This window comes from Amphibalanus amphitrite, unplaced genomic scaffold (genome assembly GCF_019059575.1).
Source record: "Amphibalanus amphitrite isolate SeventyFive unplaced genomic scaffold, NRLGWU_Aamphi_draft 000286F_arrow, whole genome shotgun sequence".
Lineage (NCBI taxonomy): Eukaryota > Metazoa > Arthropoda > Thecostraca > Balanomorpha > Balanidae > Amphibalanus > Amphibalanus amphitrite.
In genome coordinates, this window is record NW_024881781.1 from 634,950 (window position 1) to 653,465 (window position 18,516).

General features: G+C 48.7%; 1 protein-coding gene across 1 annotated transcript in view; it reads right to left on the reverse strand.

Moving 5' to 3' along the window:
- Nucleotides 1-94: 94 nt before the first annotated feature.
- Nucleotides 95-18,516, reverse strand: part of LOC122387449 (ras-related protein Rab-23-like) — a 32,579-nt gene continuing 14,157 nt past the window's right edge. The window contains exons 3-7 of the mRNA XM_043377643.1: nt 10,267-10,388; nt 5,649-5,811; nt 3,501-3,580; nt 1,764-1,936; nt 95-1,126 (exon numbers count right to left, since the gene is read on the reverse strand). Of these exons, the coding sequence (XP_043233578.1) occupies nt 990-1,126; nt 1,764-1,936; nt 3,501-3,580; nt 5,649-5,811; nt 10,267-10,388 (675 nt within the window). The 3' untranslated portion in view covers nt 95-989. The remainder of the gene's footprint in view (nt 1,127-1,763; nt 1,937-3,500; nt 3,581-5,648; nt 5,812-10,266; nt 10,389-18,516) is intronic.

Consider the following 18,516-nt stretch of genomic DNA (forward strand, 5'->3'; position numbering starts at 1 on the left):
ATGTAGGGACTTTTCAATTCTTAGTGGTAATGACTCAGGTTTCAAGTGTGTGCTAGGCACCTAGTGGACCGTATTTGCCCATTTTGTTTCACGCTTGTGTTACTGGCTTTTATTTACGACGAGGATATCTCGTTAGACCTCGGGTACAATGTTGAGCATACCTATAGGCAGTGGGACGACCCACGCGTGGTTACATGGCACATAGGCACGTAGCAAAAACATGCATTATTTATCACAAATGTGGGAGCTGTCGTCAGTTTTGACGAAACATCACAGCTCCCGTCACACTCATTCACATCGGCACAAGATGCCGAGCAGAGCAGGGACCCGCCGCCACTCCTGCTGTCACCTATTGTGAATTACAAAAACTCGTAATTCTTTTTGTAACCAGCAGGTGGCGCTGTTCCATCTGTTCTGAGGCCACCAGCACATCGCCATTCCAAAATCCACATAAATCGCAATCACGCATGCATCAGATAACACTAAGCACAACCTCTCATCTTCAGAAGCCGTGCTTATGATATTAGATGGACATAACTTGTTTGTAGCGGCGCTGGCTCTGTTGCTCGGCCAAACCGTGGGCAGAGGACGGCCGCTGCCCCGCCGACCGGTTTCGCGCCGGTCCCGTGCGGCCAGCGATGACCTTGGTGGTCGGGCGGCTGCCGGCAGGCCCGGGCCGTGCCGTCTCGGTCGGGCGATTCGCAACAGCGCGAGTTCTGTTGCCCAGCGGCCGGCGCACTCACGAGTCACGGGACGTGGATGCTCATGTCACGGTAGAGTCGCTTGCACGGTAGTTTCTGTACGGCGCACTAACAATCTCACACTCACAATATGTTCGGAAACGTACTTGCGACGCTATTCACACACCAAATCCACGCTAACATTTATAGCAGTAGGTATCCATGGAAGCCTAGTCAAGGCACCGTCCAATATTTCGTCCATGGCGGTCTCTAAACCACTACCACCCGCTCTCAGGCGTCGGCTCGGCACTACGTAACGCAGAGATTCTTCCACAGGTGTTTCTTCTTTTGGAAACGCCTTTTGCCAGTCGGGTGCAGAGAAATAATGCCAGTGTCGTAATAGCCCGGCTTGCCATGGAACTTGTAACCGGGCGAAGCGAATATGCCTGAAAATGAAAAAGAACCGTTTTAAAATGTAAAACACATTCAACAACGAACTGGGAGGAAAAATGAAAGTAATTGTCTTCTTCTAAATTTTATCCTTTCCAGGCTACAACCCGGTCCATTCAAACGCCTCATTCAGGTACAGCACCAACCAAAAACAACGTGGAAACATTCCTAGATCCACATTTCCAACCGAACACAACACCTCCTCCACGGTATTTCCCGTCCGTGTCCTTTGCAGGCGCCGCCACATAGCTGGGCATCGTCCCATCTATACGCTGTGTCATTCCCGTTCTTTGGCGGCCGAGCGGACACGAGGCGGCATGTGAGTGTGGTAAATGAACACCCGATAGAAGCCGACATCGACACGGCACCGGACAGGATGGGACAAATACCGACGGTGGTGTGGGCCGCCCAGGTGTTATAGAGACATCGGGAGTAATAAAAACAAGGGGTTTGAAAGGTTTACAGACGTGCACAGCTGGGAAACGTATTAGCTACATATGACATGCCCTAGTTTTTTTATGGTATAAAAACGATAGAGGCGCAGGAGTTAGCTCATATTATACAGTTATCCTCAAACCATTATACTCCAGTGACGCCATTGACCACCAAAAGACGTCACTATGTTTCACTCACTGGTGGTGATGACGGGTCGGGGCGGGTCGAATTCCTCCTCCTCCCAGCTCCTCATCTCTGCCAGGTAGCGCTCGGCCAGGTATGTGAACACCTGGCTAACGTTGAGGTCCTCCTTGACGGAGGTACGGTACAGGCGCACCTTCAGCTCGCGCGCCAGCGCCTCCGCCTCCTCCCTGAGGGTGGAGAGAGGGATCGGGGATTAGTTACAAGGGCTTGTAATTTTTATTAGTACTTCGTTAAGTTAGAAAGTCAAAGATAGGAAAAACGGAAACGTGAAATACGACGTATAGTGCATACATCTTTACTTTACAGCATACATCTTTGCGTTAGCGTTAGCCCAAATGTCTGATTATTTTTATATCTATCGTTCCAGTCTGGTTACTGTCATAGCCGGTCATTTGAGTCTCAGACTACTGTCTTTGGTTGGTGCAGCCTCTGGTAGTAACCATAGTCAGTCGTTGCAGTCTCCGATTAGTGACATTGTCGGTCGTTGCAGTCTCCATGCCTATTGTCCACTGTTGCAGTCTCTGGTTACGGTCATTGTCGTTAGTTCAGTCTCCGGCTATTGTCACTGTCGATAGTTGCAGTCTCCGATTGGCGTCGATAGCAAGTCGTTAATCGCAGTCTATGGTTATTATATAGTCGATAGTTGCAGTCTCTGGTTATTGTCATAGTCGATAGTTGCAGTCTCTGGTTATCATAGTCAATAGTTGCAGTCTCCGGTTATTGTCATAGTCGGTAGTTGTAGTCTCTGGTTATTGTCATAGTCGATAGTTGCAGTCTCTGGTTATCATAGTCAATAGTTGCAGTCTCCGGTTATTGTCATAGTCGGTAGTTGTAGTCTCTGGTTATTGTCATTTTCGATAGTTGCAGTCTCCAGTTATTGTCATTAGCAGTAGTTGCAGTCTCCAGTTGTTGTCATTATCAGTAGTTGCAGTCTCCAGTTATTGTCGTTGTTAGTAGTTGCAGTCTCAAGTTATTGTCATTGTCAGTAGTTGCAGTCTCCAATTATTGTCATTGTCAGTAGTTGCAGTCTCCAGTTATTGTCATTGTCAGTAGTTGCAATCTCCAGTTATTGTCATTGTCAGTAGTTGCAGTCTCCAGTTATTGTCATTGTCAGTAGTTGCAGTCTCCAGTTATTGTCATTGTCAGTAGTTGTAGCCTGGTTATTGTCATGATTGTCATAGTCGGTAGTTGCCGTCTGCGGTTATTGTCGTTGTCGGTAGTTGCAGTCTCCAGTCCGCTTATTAACACTGTCGGTAGGTCTCCAGAAGTTGCAGTTATTGCAGTTCAGTCTTTCAGTCCCCAGTCTCAAACATTGCTCGGCGTTGTAGCCTCTGTCGGTGGCAGTCTCAACGTCGGTGCTTATTGCTTAATCTAAGCTCCCTTTGCATTCATGGATAAAAATCGCAAGCCGTCAACGATGCATGACGGTCGATTGATCGGTCATGAGATGCCGATGAGCCCGTGTTGTGTTTTCAGCTACGGCGCTTGCAATTAGAGTCAAGCGTAGATTGTCACTACGGGACATCAACACGCTAATGCAGTTGAGCAAGCGAAAATCGTTTTTGCGTTGCAACTATCGAGGGCATCGAATATAACAATGCCGTCATGACACAACCACTCGACTGAAATCACGGGTTACTGCCATACCGCAGCGTTGAAATCACCATTCACCGAAATCCACGGCAGGAATGGCACAGGATAGTGGCGCTAGAATGCTCAGCATACACTCACGCATCAATGGTGGCCCGGTCGATCAGGTCGATTTTGTTCTGCACGAGCACCATGGGAATCGAGCCGCATTCGTCCTCCACCTGAGAACGGAACGAGGTCACGTCAGGTCATTGCACTGAGCGAGCTGCAAGGGGATTACAATGAGATAAAGTGATGGAGCAGTTATTTTCGCTTTCCGGTCTCACTCTCTATTCCTACTTTTCCTTATCGCTCCTGGTATATCCCTTTTCAAGCAGTCATTCAATAGAAACGCACATTCTATTTTGACTCCGTCCAAATATGATGGATCGATTCGCTGAAACAGAGGCGTCATTGACATCGCTCAAGTAAACCACAGCCTTGTCTGGTGACTTTTCTTACATCGTCTCTTGCAAGCCCAGTATGATTGAATGCCTCGCGGTTTCCCAAAAGCCACAGAACACCACCAGAACAGACCGATCGAAAAGAAAGCGACCCAAACATGGTAAGTGTTCGACCGCGCGATCCGAATTCAATCGTGGGGCTCAGCGGGCGTTTGTTGTCCTGGCACCGGGCCAACTCACAGCGGTATACCTATCGTTGGATATACAGAGGGTCAGTGTGTAACTGTGTATGAATCTACCAAGGACATGGCGTACGGTTGGCGCGTCTTCCCACAGCAAACCACCCGCTGACATTTATTTCCAATCGAGGACAACGCAGCAGTCATTGCTGCAAGTGACCAATCCGATCAATTTGACGATGACACAGCTCTGACCCGACAGTGGTCAACCAATGACCCCTTGGCCACTCGACGACGGTTGACACAGCGAAGGGTCACCAGCATTCGTCCGGCAGGGTCAGGAAGGTCAGGACACGGCGCGATGGCTATTATTTCCGTCCGGGACAGTGACATATTGCTCAGTAGGGGTTTATCAACAGGTCACCGTCGGTTATAGGGGTCATCTGACCATGACTGGACGGGGCAGCAGGTTACGGCATCCTGAGAGGAGGCAACAGTAGCTGTGGTTGTTATTGGGGATACATTTCGTTCTATGTTTAATTGTATTAATAGTTGTCTTTTTATTTGACTGTAAATGAGACGTTTGAGTAAAATATGATTCACGAAATAAGTTGAGTGTGGCTAGTTGGCCAGTGAGCGCGTATTCTTGTCCTTGGGCTTGCATCACTAGTCGATCTATTCAGCCGCCGTTATCCGCAAATGATGACTCGATCATTCGTCACAGATCGTTAGCGATCTCTGCAGATCCAGAAATGATCGGTGTCCGCCATGACAGTTGAAAGAAATTCCTCCTCTCGGGACGGCTGGGAACGAGAAATCATGATAGCTAATTGTCCCCGCCATTCGGCCCCTACAGCGTATGATAGATGGACCTGAGCCAAGACTGCAATCAGTAAATAATCAGCTGCAAACGTGCTGATGGGAGATTTGGAATGAGCAGGTGAAAGGGTCTGATGAAATCAATATCGTAACACTTAACAATACCACGTAAACGATAATACCACGTACAATGATAAAAAATCACAAATGTTGCATTCTTGGTGCTTTATAAAATGTGGTAAGCTCATGATAAATAAACGTCTATTTCCCTAATCGAATCCTAATGGTGAATGCCCTCTGTGCTAACCAACAACCCATGCGCCTTTTAGCATGTCAATCATCGTCTGAACAATGCCTCCTAATCATGTGCGCGTTCCCGATAGTGCGTGCCGTTCCCAGCGACAGCCCTAGTCAGTGCACTGTGACTGAGGTATCAGCCCGGCCCGGGTCGACAGAAATGACCGATCCATTAATGACTGCGGTGGGAGGCAATTTTCGGCCATTTCGTACCATTAGCCAAGCGGCGTGTGTGGCAGGCGGGGAGGGAAGACAAAATGAGGCAGTGAGTGGAGGATGTGGCGCATGACAAAGCTGGAGGTGTTTGCTTCATGGCTGTCGGGCCATGAGCGCAGTATCTACGAGATGCTCGTTATATACGATTAGGTCTTATTTTTTATCATTTAACGACCACACATATTTTTCATTAATCTGAAGAATGGCATATGCCCCGCCTTGGCAGCCCCCGCTGACTCTGCTACATGTGACTATGTGTAACTGCATGGGTTTCAATGGCTCTGAACATAGCGTACCACTATCGAAACATCTACATATACCGTATTCGCATTGACCTTTTTCTTCCAGTGCCGGACGGCCTGGAAGGAGGCGCGGTCTACCGTTGAAAAGGTGAGCACGCACGCCTGCGCACCGCGGTAGTAAGCCTTAGTGATGGCGTCAAACTCCTCCTGGCCGGCGGTGTCCCAGAGCATCAGCCGCACCGGGTCGTCGTACACTCTGTGGGGGAAAGGCAGAGCATCACACATCACATCACATCACACAGCGTCACACATCAGCCGCACCGGGTCGTCGTACACTCTGTGGGGAAAGGCACAGCATCACACAGCGTCACACATCAGCCGCACCGGATCATCGTCGTACACACTGTGGAGACGGGGATTGAGAGTTTAACACTGTGGGGAGGGGGTCATCAGACGCATTGGGTCGTCGTACACCCTGTGGGAAACGACATTATGTGAACTCCGCACTGAGAGAGGGAGTCATCAGCCACACCGCGTCATCGTGCACATCCTGCATAGAAGGGAGAATGTGAGGTCTGCACAGGGGAGAGGCCGCGCCCGCAAGTCAGTCGCACGGGGTCATCGAGGAAGGAGGATAGGTAGTTTGTGCGCTTGGAATGGTCGAGGGGGGTTTGGACTAACAGTGAGTCAAATTATACAGCGGCAGAGAGCGTTTGTAAGACCTTGCGTACATGCCGGCCACAATACCGTTGTAATGAGGCTGACGCATTTTATTGCACAATGGACATAATCCCAAGCTTGGATTGCATTTCAAGAACGCTTTTCAAGTCGATTTTTCTGCAATTGAGCACACGACTGTGTTCAGTCGAACGGTGACAATTACACAACACATAAAAATGAATTATTAGGTTTTATTTTTATATGCACAGAAAGACGCACCGAACCGAAACATAACCGGTTTGCAAGGTCGTAGATCACTTCTCGCCCCCTAATTGGCGGCTACTTTCATTGCTGTAGACGACCGCTTCACGTGGCACTAATGGTATGAACTGCCACTATCAGAGACATTGATCAGCCGTCGGATAAAAACTGGACTCGAGAATGAAATGTTTATTGCTTTTATCAACGTGGGAAAAAGGGCTGCTCTCATGTGGAATCGAATTTTGGTAAAGTCACCGCTGCACCAGGGCAATAAAATGTAACAAGAAAAGGATTATGTCAATTGTGAATTATCATTTTCATTGCCAATTACCTTAAGTTAAATTTAATACTGAAAGTAAAACGAAAGCACTGTGCTGAAATCAAAATGTCCTTTGACCACAGCCGTTACTTTATGTTTCATTCCTGTTCACAAACTGTAACCAAGTGATATTTTCACTTATGCTGGAGACCAGAAGGTGCTGATTATTTAGGGACATATTTGTGTTATGAGGTTATCGGTGGAGCCAATATTGGCTCCACCTGCTGCTAGCGCATTCCCGCAAAACTGAAGCCCCATCCCACCTTGGTAAATGGTCAGACTCTTCCATGTGTAGAACCATGGCGTTACTCAATCGATGGTCCCGTATATCTCTTTTGTGCTCTGTCAGGCGAGTTTTGAGCCCCCTTCCCGTCTCCCCTATGTATTTCTTATGACACCCCCCACATGGTATTTGGTAAACTACGCTGATCTTTTCTACGTTGCCGGTCGTTGGTTTACTTCTGATAATTTCGCCGCTCTTCTTTCCTGTGGTTATTACGACTCGTATTCCTGTCTTTTCCAGGTTTTGAGCAATGGTGTCGACCCCTCTGAAATTAGGGATGCTGATGTGCCTATCTGGCTTGTTCTGTTTCACTGTTTCACCTTGGTTTGATCTGCTCTTGGGTGGGCGTTTCCAAATTCCTTGTGCCTTCGGTTTGAAACCGAAACGTCAATAAAAGTAAGTACATTTTGTTATTTGTTGGCTCCACCGATAACCTCATAACACAGACCAGAAGGTGTCTATCTTATAAAAAAGGAAGAAGCTCAATTCCCGGTCCTACCCATTTCATCAAGCAATAGCACAACAATATCGTTCGTTTATACATATGCTTTACTTTGGTGTCACCTGTTTATCAACGTGTCAGCCGGTTGCGAGACTAAACATAATTGTGCTCCGTAACGAACATTTAAAGACTTCTGTGCAATTATCCACTGCAACTTGAACTGTCCATGACCCAAATATATACGAGGGGGAACTTCTTGAGTAATTCAACCGGAAAAGATCATTTGACATGCCATACCAGACGTAAGTCATAAATCATTTACCGATTTCCATACAAGTTGTATTAAAAAAAAAACAGACGTCCATTGACCAATTTATTCCGCATTTACAATAAGTCCCGTATTATTAATTAAAAAAAGAAATGTTATATATTTGATATCGCTTACTTTCACCAGGCATTGGTCACCTGTATCTTTCAACGGCATGGACATTGCACGCACGAAACGAATAACGTACAACGTTATGTATATTTCGATACGTTTATCCTACAATGCTGTTCTTCGTTCCGAAAAGTCAAGTAATAAGTTACCACCGAACAGCTCACGTTCATTGTCACCGTAAGCATAAAACCGTCGGTGGGAAAACTGACAGCTCTGTCCGGCCTTACATCAGCTCCCCGGGTATATATAGCCTCCTCGTCGGCCGGCGCTGATGCTTATCTGTGTTTACGGTTCCAGCTGGTCACCAATTACTGGAGCGAGGGAATACCGGCACTGATCGGCGCTCACTTCACAGCCCGTTTTTTTTTTTTTTTTAGTTCGCAAGGAACTGGTCTGCTTAGGCTTTTGGGATCGTCTTTTTTATTTGATCGCCAGAATGGTTGCAAACTTAGCTTGAAACATGCTTAGCGATTAAATCAAGGCAGTCCAATGTTGATATTTATACCACTGTTGTTTCAGCCTCTAGAAAATGCTAACCATGGATAAAACTTTAATGCCTTTTTATGATGTGTTAACCTTTAAAGTTCAAGTTCGCCTTTGTATACGGCTTACAATTGTTAAATGACTCTAGCTCAGACTCCAGCCTCCACCCAGCTGAGTTCGCGCTGTCTCGGGACCCTGACCTCATCTGGAAGCCGTGCGAACAGCGTAGATCCCGCTACCTGTACCTACTCGTACTTCCCCAGCGCGACCCGCCATAAACGGTGGCCACGGTCAGCGGTCAAAAGGCCTGTTCCCTCCGTCCCTCGTCCGCGCCATAGCCCCAGGCCGTGCTACTCACAGCAATAAAACCCAGCGTCTCGCATCACTTGGGACAGGGAGGGGAGGGGAGAGCGGGAGGAGGAGGGACCGAAGGGAGAGGGACAGGGTACACGACGTCAGCTCTTCACGGTTGAACGGCGTAGTGCTCCATGGACCGAGTTCACACCTCAAGGTTATGCGATGCAGATGCTAAGTTGCAAAAAAAGTTGCAAGATTATCGTTTAAGCATTCTTCTTTAATAGAAAAGCGCCTAATAGAAATATGAAGCCAACAAGTGCCTAACTCTTCTCTGTTTCTTCTATTGGGCATAGAAGAAGCAGAGAAGAGAGCGACCTAACTAACGAAAAATCCAGGCAAAAAAGTGAGTGACGAATAGGGAGGAGAAAGAAACAAAGAAAAGACGAAGAGATGGAGTGAGAGAGAGAGAGAGAGAGAGAGAGAGAGAGAGAGAGAGAGAGAGAGAGAGAGAGAGAGAGAGAGAGAGAGAGAGAGAGAGGCGTTTACTGGACTAGGAACGGTAATAAAAAAAGATGAGATGACACGAAGTTCACAGGTCACGACGAAGCGAGACATTCAATCCATATCCATGAATACCTAAAAGAGTGTCTAGGTACAAAAGTTGAAGCTGTCGAACCGTGTCCATTTCCATACAACACGGCGACCTCCCCGGCAATTCAGTGTAACCTCGTCTTAACCGTATAATGAACGTCAGTAACAATCCCAAGAAATAGCGGATCGCCGCAGTAAGAACAAACGTAAAAGCTCAGGATAATACATTCAGACGTTCCCAGTTTTCCGTCTCCGAGGCAACTGCTATGCAAATGTCCAATTCTGTGCTGGTCGGGTCGCCGGCCTTTCTGTTCTGAGAGCTGGTAAAGCCCACATGCAAATGAAACATTATACAGCCATGAGCTGGAGTATTTCGTTTGAGCTGGTGAGGAGGTCGAAGCATTGGACGGTATTCAATGTCCCGAGTTAGCAGCTCACGGCTGACCCCGCGGGCAGTGTCGTCGCCTGCTGTTCAAGGTCGAGTGAGGTCAGCGGTAGTGCGGTGACTCGTACCGGCGAGGTGACCTCCATGCAGATGTGCTCTGCAGATCGGATCGGCTGCTCGAGTGTTTAATATCTCCGGCATTCAATGTTCCGGTCGGATTAGCAAACGTTTATAGCTGTATTTTCGTCGTAAATGGGATATAAGCCGGCTGCTTTGTCTGTGAGAGCCTTTGTTAAAAACAAGTGGCCGGAAAGTTGGTATAATTTGGGATGTTCGATATAGTGCGAAAGATAATTCTAAAAAAGGTTGCTTATGCAACTTTGGCCAGAAAGCGCTAAAAATTGCTATACCAACGTGCTATGAAAGTTGGAAGATAGTTGGCATCCTTATGCGAAAGGAAACACCCTTGGAATAATGTTGCATAGTGTGACTTCCCAACCGTTGCCATGCAGCCATTAGCTCGTGTTCGTGGCGTAGCCTTCTGTACTCACTCGATCATTCTTTCCAGGAAGTCGACACCGATGGTTTTCTTGTACTCCTTGGTGAAGGTGCCGCGGCAGTAGCGCTGGATCATGCTCGACTTGCCCACGGCGCCGTTCCCCACGATCACAACCTGACGGCACAAGAGGGGTGGTGATTAGCAATTGACAGCAACTCAGCACCAAAGAGCATCCTTAAAGTCAAAAGGGTCGACCTTTTTCAATCTTCTAAATAAGCCATTCTAAGCTTTTATATATACTATGTTTTGCAAGTCTGGCCGCGAATCGAGACATCTTGACCGGGGCCTAAACGAATCGCTCAATTTCCGTAAAAAGTTCAGGGTATGGGCTCCCGGGGGCGATCTACCTGATGGCATCGGTCGCTACTCGCTTAAAACCTCGTGGCACGTGGCACGTGCGATTCCATTTTCCCCATGTTAAGTCAATGGGGGTTTGGGGCACTTTTTGCGCGATCGGGAATAGCGGAAAAAATCGCGGATCAAGGTATGGTATGTAAGGGTATTAATCATATGTAATCAATTAATCATAAGGGTATCAATCAAGGTATGTAATCATATTGATCGGTCTATGGGAGACTATTTAATTCTGATATGGACTGGACCGTAGAGAAACGTGCTGGCAATCTTGTAAGTTCCAAGTACTAAGGAAGTACAGACAAGGTGGTCGAAGATAAATCATTTTATTGCAATCCAGGAAGGATGAAGCGAATGGCCTCCCTATACATGCTGAACAACAATGACCCTTGCCACATAACAGCAACCACTGTCATTTACCTCGCTGTGTGCACGTCATTTCGTTCCTACAAGGAACATCAAATCATTGTGTTGAAATCTGCGCGAACACTAGGTGTTCGGTCAGACACGATTAGTCATTGAGACCCACCAAGGCGAAACGTAGGGGAGAGTGGGGTAAGATGCCCAGGGTGGGAAAGACGCCCCACCCCCTCTAGCGGCGAAACAAAGAATCGAACCTGGAAATTTATGTTCTTAGCGTAAAGCGGAAGCCTGCCTTGTTGACTGCACAAAAATTTGCGAAGCTCAGTTGGGCAACGGCTGGCTGGACGTGATTGCATGTTTTTTATTTGCTGCTTTCAAAAAATATTTTGGTGTCAAAACATTGTAAATATCAAAGAAGGTAGATAATTTTTGAGTCCCTTGCTATAGTCGTGATACATTAACATGCGTGTACTGTGTCCTGAACAGTTTGTTTCAGGGTGTAGTTTTATGGCTAACAAATTGTACTGATTTAATGTTGCTTCGGTACCTTGGGGTAAGATGCCCCCTGTCCTGATGGGGAAAGACGCCCCCCCCCCAAATCCGTAGACTGTCCTTCAAGCAGCCCGTCAAATCATTTATTACATACTTGTGATGAGAGACAAAAGCCGATCTGGGACTATTGAGAGTCCAGTACGGTTGGGTGCTCCCCATGCCGGTCTCTCGGCACACACAGCGACTTTTTGGGCGGCATCTGACTCTGAGAGCCCTCACGACGGCCTCTGTGGGCCCCATTATTGGCTCCAGGGCCCCTCACGACATCCTTTGAGGGCTCCCACGTTGGCTCCACGGGCCGCGCTGGCATCTGAGGTCCCCACGATGGGTTCGAGGGCCCTCAAGCATCATGAAGACCTATAAGGGCCCCACAGTGGTCTCCGAACGCCACCACGGAGGCTTGTTTGGCCGCGCTGGACTATGATGGCCCTAACGATGACCTCTGAAGCCCCTTACGACTACTTTTGAGGGCCCTTACGATGACGTTTGGTGTCTACTGCAGTCTCGAAGGGACTACTGATTCGTTCAGGCGATTCACGTGCCCATTTATGCCACTTATAGTGCAGGGGGCATCTTCCCCAACGCCAGGGGGCGTCTTTCCCACCCTGTGGGGTAAGATGCCCCCTTTCACTTCTTCAGGAAAATGCTTAATAGCAAAAAAAGTTATCATATTTCAGGCACGAAAGTGTGATATTTTTGGAGAAAAATGATGTCGGCTTCCGTTGAAACTCCAAGTTTTTGCTTTCCGATCGTCATTTTCGAATAATATATGACAAAGTAAAACCCTGGGCATCTTTCCCCACTCTCCCCTACAGACTTCGACTAATCCCATGTAGCCATCTGTATGGATGATCACCACATTCATTTATAACACTTAACCCCGAGCGATAATCAATATAACAGCAGAACGCTATAACCACTTTCGCCCTGAGTCTGACACCCCGACTGGCACCTCCCCCCTCCCCCTACCCCTGTCCGTCGGGCTGGGGTCGCCGACCTCAGCATATACCGCCCGAGGCGGGCCGGCGCGGCGCCTCAGCCGATCATCCCGGCCGCCTCGAACCAGGCGCGGATACAAGGGGGGGGGCCATGGGGGCCATGGCCCCCCCTTGGCCGATTTTTTTCAAAAATAAAATAAAAAGTTAAAAAGCTGAAAAGGGGGCCTCCTGAAAATAAAGTGGCCGAAATCCGATGAGTTTTTTTTTAACCTACCCACTTAGTTATTTCTTAGAAGACTAGCTGAGAAGACTTCTTTGTTAGAAGATTGGTAAAGCTTTTCATAACTTGGAGGTCTCTTATACTCACAGAGATGACCACTTTTACAGGGCCTCCTAACCTGCATAGAGGGCCTCCAAGCCTGCACAGATGTCCTAACAAACACAAAATCTCTTAGCCTACACAGAGGCCTCCACTCGCATCCGAACAAAGGGCCTCCTAGCCAACACAGAGGGCCTCCTAACTCACACAGAAGGTCTCCTATCCTGCACAGAGGGACTCCAAGCCTGCACAGATATCCTCTTCGCCAACACAGGACCTCTTAATCTCCACAGAGGGCCTCCACTCGCATCTACACAAAGGGTCTCCAAGTCTGTACTGAGGGCCTGCGCTCGCATCTGCACAGAGGGCCTCCTAGCTATCACAGAGGGCTTCCTAGTTCACATACAAGGCCTCCTAGCAGGGGCGGATCCAGGGGGGCGATAGGGACTATAGCGCCCCCCCGGGCGACTTTCTCATTTTCTTTTTTTTTTTGCAAAAAAAGCATGATAGGGGGCCCCCAAAAATAAAGTGGACGAAATCCAGGCTTAAACTTTTGGGGGTAGGTAGGGCCCCCATCGATGGGGGGCCCCCGATTCGGAATAGCCCCTCCCTTGGCAAAATGCTGGATCCGCCCCTGCCTCGAACAGGCAGCAGTTTTTGTGCTGCGCCATCGGTAGGGATTCGACAGGAGGCGATATAAACAGATGTGCTGGCCAGTGCACCGGCTGGGCGCGGGCATTCCGGCCACCTGGCCATCGAGATCGGGCGACCATGACCGATCACATGACAGGAGTAGCGAGAAGAGGCTAGACCATCGGAGGCTCGTGGAAACGGCGGAAAATAGATGGGAGGCTGAAGTGGGATATCCGTCGGGTTAAACACAACGAACATTTGTCTCAAGCAAACTTATGGGAATATATCAGTTCTTTAATAATGATTGATCATCTGTTTGGAACATTTACCCAGAACACAAAGGCTATTAGTCTGCATCTACATTACGGCAAAAATGCAGGCATTTTAAGGCTATTAGTCTGCATCTACATTACGGCAAAAAATGCAGGCATTTTCAAGTCATGTCCCGGATTGAAAACGGATGAATGAAACCAAATGACCAATGGCCATTAACTAAACACCCATTTCTACATTCTAATACATTCTAAATCGCATCGATCTAACACCTATCACTCCTCTCATTTGTCAACTCATCGCTTCAAGGGCTGGGGAGTGTGACGGTCATTTTCCACCACCAGCGCCTTTTCATTTCGTCCAACACCTCCTCCGTTCAGCGGTACCTCTTTCTGCGACCTCTGGCTCTTTTCACAGTCGCTGCCTCTTCTGACAGCCCCCGGCTGGCCGTTCGCGGGGCCGTTATGCATCAGCGCACGCTCCGACATCTCCGCCCATCCCGTGGTCATTCAGGCGAGACGGCCGCGCGCGACCCCTGGCTCCTCCCGAGGAGCGGCCGCCGACTCCTGACTCCGGCGCGCGGCGCGGACTCTCCTGACTCCGGCGGCGCCCCGGCGCCCCGGGCGTCCGGGCGTCGGGAGCAGTGAACTGGCCGGCTGACGCCGCTGCGCGGCCGGGCGTCGGGTTGCACCGCGCCCACTGCACGGAGCCAGCCGTGCGGAACGGACACGGCGCCTGCAGAGGTCACTGCCGAGGCCGGTCACTTCCCTGTCTCTCTGTTGAAACTCACCAACTCAGCCGGATGAGCCCGTGAGAGGGGGAGGGCGAGGAGATGACCGAGACTGCACCACGGGGATTGGGCCGGAGGGAGCTATGCACGCGGTTACAAGGATGGCCTTTGGTGATGGTTTATGGTCAATAAAATGATGCAAGGCGTTGAGAATCTGCTTCTTTGCAACACCTAATGCAAGGAAAGTGTTTCTTATAATACGGGGATAACACAAGTTTTAATGTCAAGCCAATTATTCACTAAAAAGTTGTTCAACAAAGCAGAGAATAACTTTCCCTTTAGCACCGTGTTATGAATCATATATCAGCAGCACAGTTCTGTAGAAACCATTCAGGAAGTGCTTACACGCGTGACGCGAATTTAGTCACTAGTTCCAACTTCCAACCACTTTCATTCGTGGCTTCAGAACAAACATTTTTGATTGTTCTTACGGAATTTATTTATATTTGTCTCTTTCATGGAAGGCGAAAGCATTGCTTTCTTTAGTCAAAACCTGCGCCTAGCATACCGTTATAAAGGATAGATCGACGTGATTTGACATCACCGGTCTTATCTATGCATGATGGACACGACCACCACGACTTTCTTATGGATGGTGGCTTTCAGACACTCTCTGAATCTGATGAGTGAGATCCGCGCTTTGGACGCCCTATGGCCGGTGCGGCGGGGTGCCGTGGTGACTTCAAGGCATGCTTGCCAAGCATCGGATAACGAAGCAGTAGAATCAAATCTTTCATACTGGGAAGACGTGTGCACGGTTTTTTGGCATATCCTCACGCTGAATTAAGGATTTGATCTCTGTTACGCTGTCCATTGTCACTGCGTGGTTTCACTGCCCATCGGATAAAGTTGACTTGAAGAGAGTGTTGTCACAGGTCAGGCATTCGTTCGCCCACTTCACCAAGACTACATTTTTGATCGATGGGATTTAAACGACTCTCCAACAAAGCAGATATTAGCCTTCCATAGTCCTCAGGCTGGAGAGAAGCCAACGTTTCACAGTGAGACTTGGGTCTCTATGACAGTCCCGATGCCAGACGTAGCTCCTACGCCACAGACACGTAGGCATGCCAGGCATCCACTGTCCACAATGCGTTCCTGATCACACACGACCGCTCCATTCGTGACGCAGACGCCGCGCCGCCAGCCGAGCGCACTGCGCCAGATTCGTCTCAGACAGTGAAAACAAAGCACCGCGAGCGCCACAAGTGCGGCAAACGAGGCGCGCAGTGCGGCAGATGGCGCGGGCACAATCACAGGCTCAAAGCGTGTCAAAGTTGCCTTTGTGCGCGCGATCAGCGGCCGTTTTAGGCTGCCATAGATCGATTTAGTTTGACGCGCGCATCACTCGGCCGGCTGGGTGATGTATGATGCGACAGGGAAGGTGCGCCGAGCGTCGCACGCGCGCCAGTTTGGCCGCGCTCCAGACGGCCGGGTTGCTGCGGTGCGGTGAGTGCGGCTGTGGTGGTATGTATCGCGGCTAAAGTAGCCACCTTGTGCACTGTGCAATGTGCATGTGGAGGAAACTGTTTGAACAGGCGGCTGTTCGTGACGCTAAAGTGATTAGCTGCGTGATGCTGGCTGTTATCCGTTGATCAGGACAGGCGCGAGAGAAAATAAAAAACATTTCCGTTTCGTAGGGGGCTCAAAGTTTGTGGGAAATGCTGTTCAGATTCTCTGTTACATGATGGATAGATAAATGTGATAAAGGCTTCCTGCAGTCGATTTCTGAGATGTTGCTCGAGCTTTGAACTATTGAAAGCAGAAAATTGAAACCATGACCATCAGATTATTTGAGTGCCACATTATTTTCAGTCCTCGCCGTACGAAATTTGATTTGGTCTTTTCTATGTATAATGCCTATTAGGCAGCGCAACTTCAGCCAAAAATACACCAGCTTCCTCCTTTTCAGTACAGGGCGGATATCTTCCTATACGAGCAACTGTTTCATTCTCTACCAATCTCGTGGAATCCGGTAATACCCACTGGCCGTATCTGATCTGTCTGACAGCTAAAACCACACCTGTCAGCGGCCTATTTCCCCACTCCCTCACATTGCAAAGACGTCCCCGTCTTGCCCACCACCCCGCTGCCAGCCGCCCGCCCGTCCGCTGCGGCCGCTGCCGTCCAGCCTACCATCGTCAGGCGGCGTTGGGCCGGTCCGCTGCACTCCCGGCAGCTTAGCAGTCGCCCTCATGGTCACCATAACCGGTTCAACAATGACGCGTGCTTCGCCGCCACCGCGACAGCCGGCAGCTCTGCCGGGCCCACTGCGGGCCGCCGACAAATAAAAACGCGACAGCTGAATGGATCGGAAGATATGGGCACAATGGTGGAGCCGCGAACTGAACGGGCGGTGCAAAAGTGCAGAAGCTTGGCACCTGGATGGATGGTGAAAATCGGACGAGAAATTGCAGGGTAGGAGGAAGAAACATTTTTAGATTAGCGCTTAGCGCAGCAACAGGAAGACACAGCTATTTACAGGGCGGCGCAATGTGTGACTCAAGTATTGTAACGCGTCGTTAAAAATTTCAATCACATTTAAAACCACCTGCAATGGGCAGTGCGAGCTTGACGGATCGGAAATATGCCTACAGCAGAGAGTTTGAATACGAGTGCATTTGATTTATCGTCTGTAGCCCACTACCTAAGTTTCTTCTTCCTGATTTCAACTTGTTATTAATTTCCTTGTAGTAAAATAGGAAAATATTATTTAGTAAATCAGTCATCATCTGCCAGTGATGTCACTCTAAATATGTGGCTGATCACACACATCCTCAGTAGTTACAGATCTAAACAGCCCACGACGTCGTATCACCACCGCCCTGAGGCACACGCCTGGACGCGCCCCTGCTCTCCCCTGCCGCCCAGACGCCCTTCCCTGTGACGTGACTGGGCGCGCCCCTGACTGCCGTGCATTCCTCACCGATTCGACCACGGAGCCCGGCAGGAAACCGCCCTTTTCCTGGTGGGTGTGTACTGTGTACTGTGTATGGCCACGGGCTGGGTTAGCAGTTATAACGAGGCTGCCTCAGCTGCCACAGAGAGGTGTGCTTACGTTGAGGTGATTGCGGACCTTTGACATTTTTTGGCTGGGCCTAGTCTATCGTGGGATCATCGTCCCGAGAAGAGTTGATAACGGGCTAGGATGCATTTTCAGTTATAATGTGTTTGGCACGGAACAGACGGTGATTGATATCATATCTCTATGTGGATACATTTAGTGCTAGACCTTCTGAATAGTCACAAGGCTCATGTAAATATTAACAAAATATTGGCAAGGATTGACCGGAACCAGAACTTAAATAATCAGGTCAAAGATACTTTTATGTTCTCTTAACTTTGGTGAAGCTTGCTTAGCGTAGTTTATGCTATCCTGCCAATGATCAACATTCAAAAGAATGTTTTTATTGTGACACGGTTCTTGTTATTTCTGGGTTTTTCCAACTAGATAATACCTATCTCAGGTAAAATAGATACATGTAACGTAGTTTATAGCCGCGAGGAAGTACCACCTTAGCCACCGCTTTCCTTGCCGATACCACGTCAGATTTGAGGTACAGAATCCGTGTTCTAGCCACCAAGCAACGATAAGCATCCGGTTGGCACATAGGACAAAATGCTTCAACAAACAAAAATAATTGTGCTCTCACGCGACAGCACAATGCAATTTCGGGGAGTTGGCGCGCTTTATCAGGAGCAGGTGCAAACAAAAATGGGGGAAGACAGACATACATTTTCCATTCATGGATTGTTATGAATTGAAGGCGTTGTCTAGAATAGCAGGGCAGGAACAGGGCAGGACGGCTAGACAAGTTGGATATTTCTGGACTCCTTACATTTTGTTTCGACTAACTTACTAGGCTAATTCTAAAACATAAGTACCTAATGCTGGCATAATGGATTGTTCAATCACATTTGATCTCGATTTAAGTTAGTACATACTTTTTCAAGCCAATATTTACAATTGCATTTCAAGCCATTACCTTCTTCCGCGACCCTGTTCTTTGTTCCGGTCCC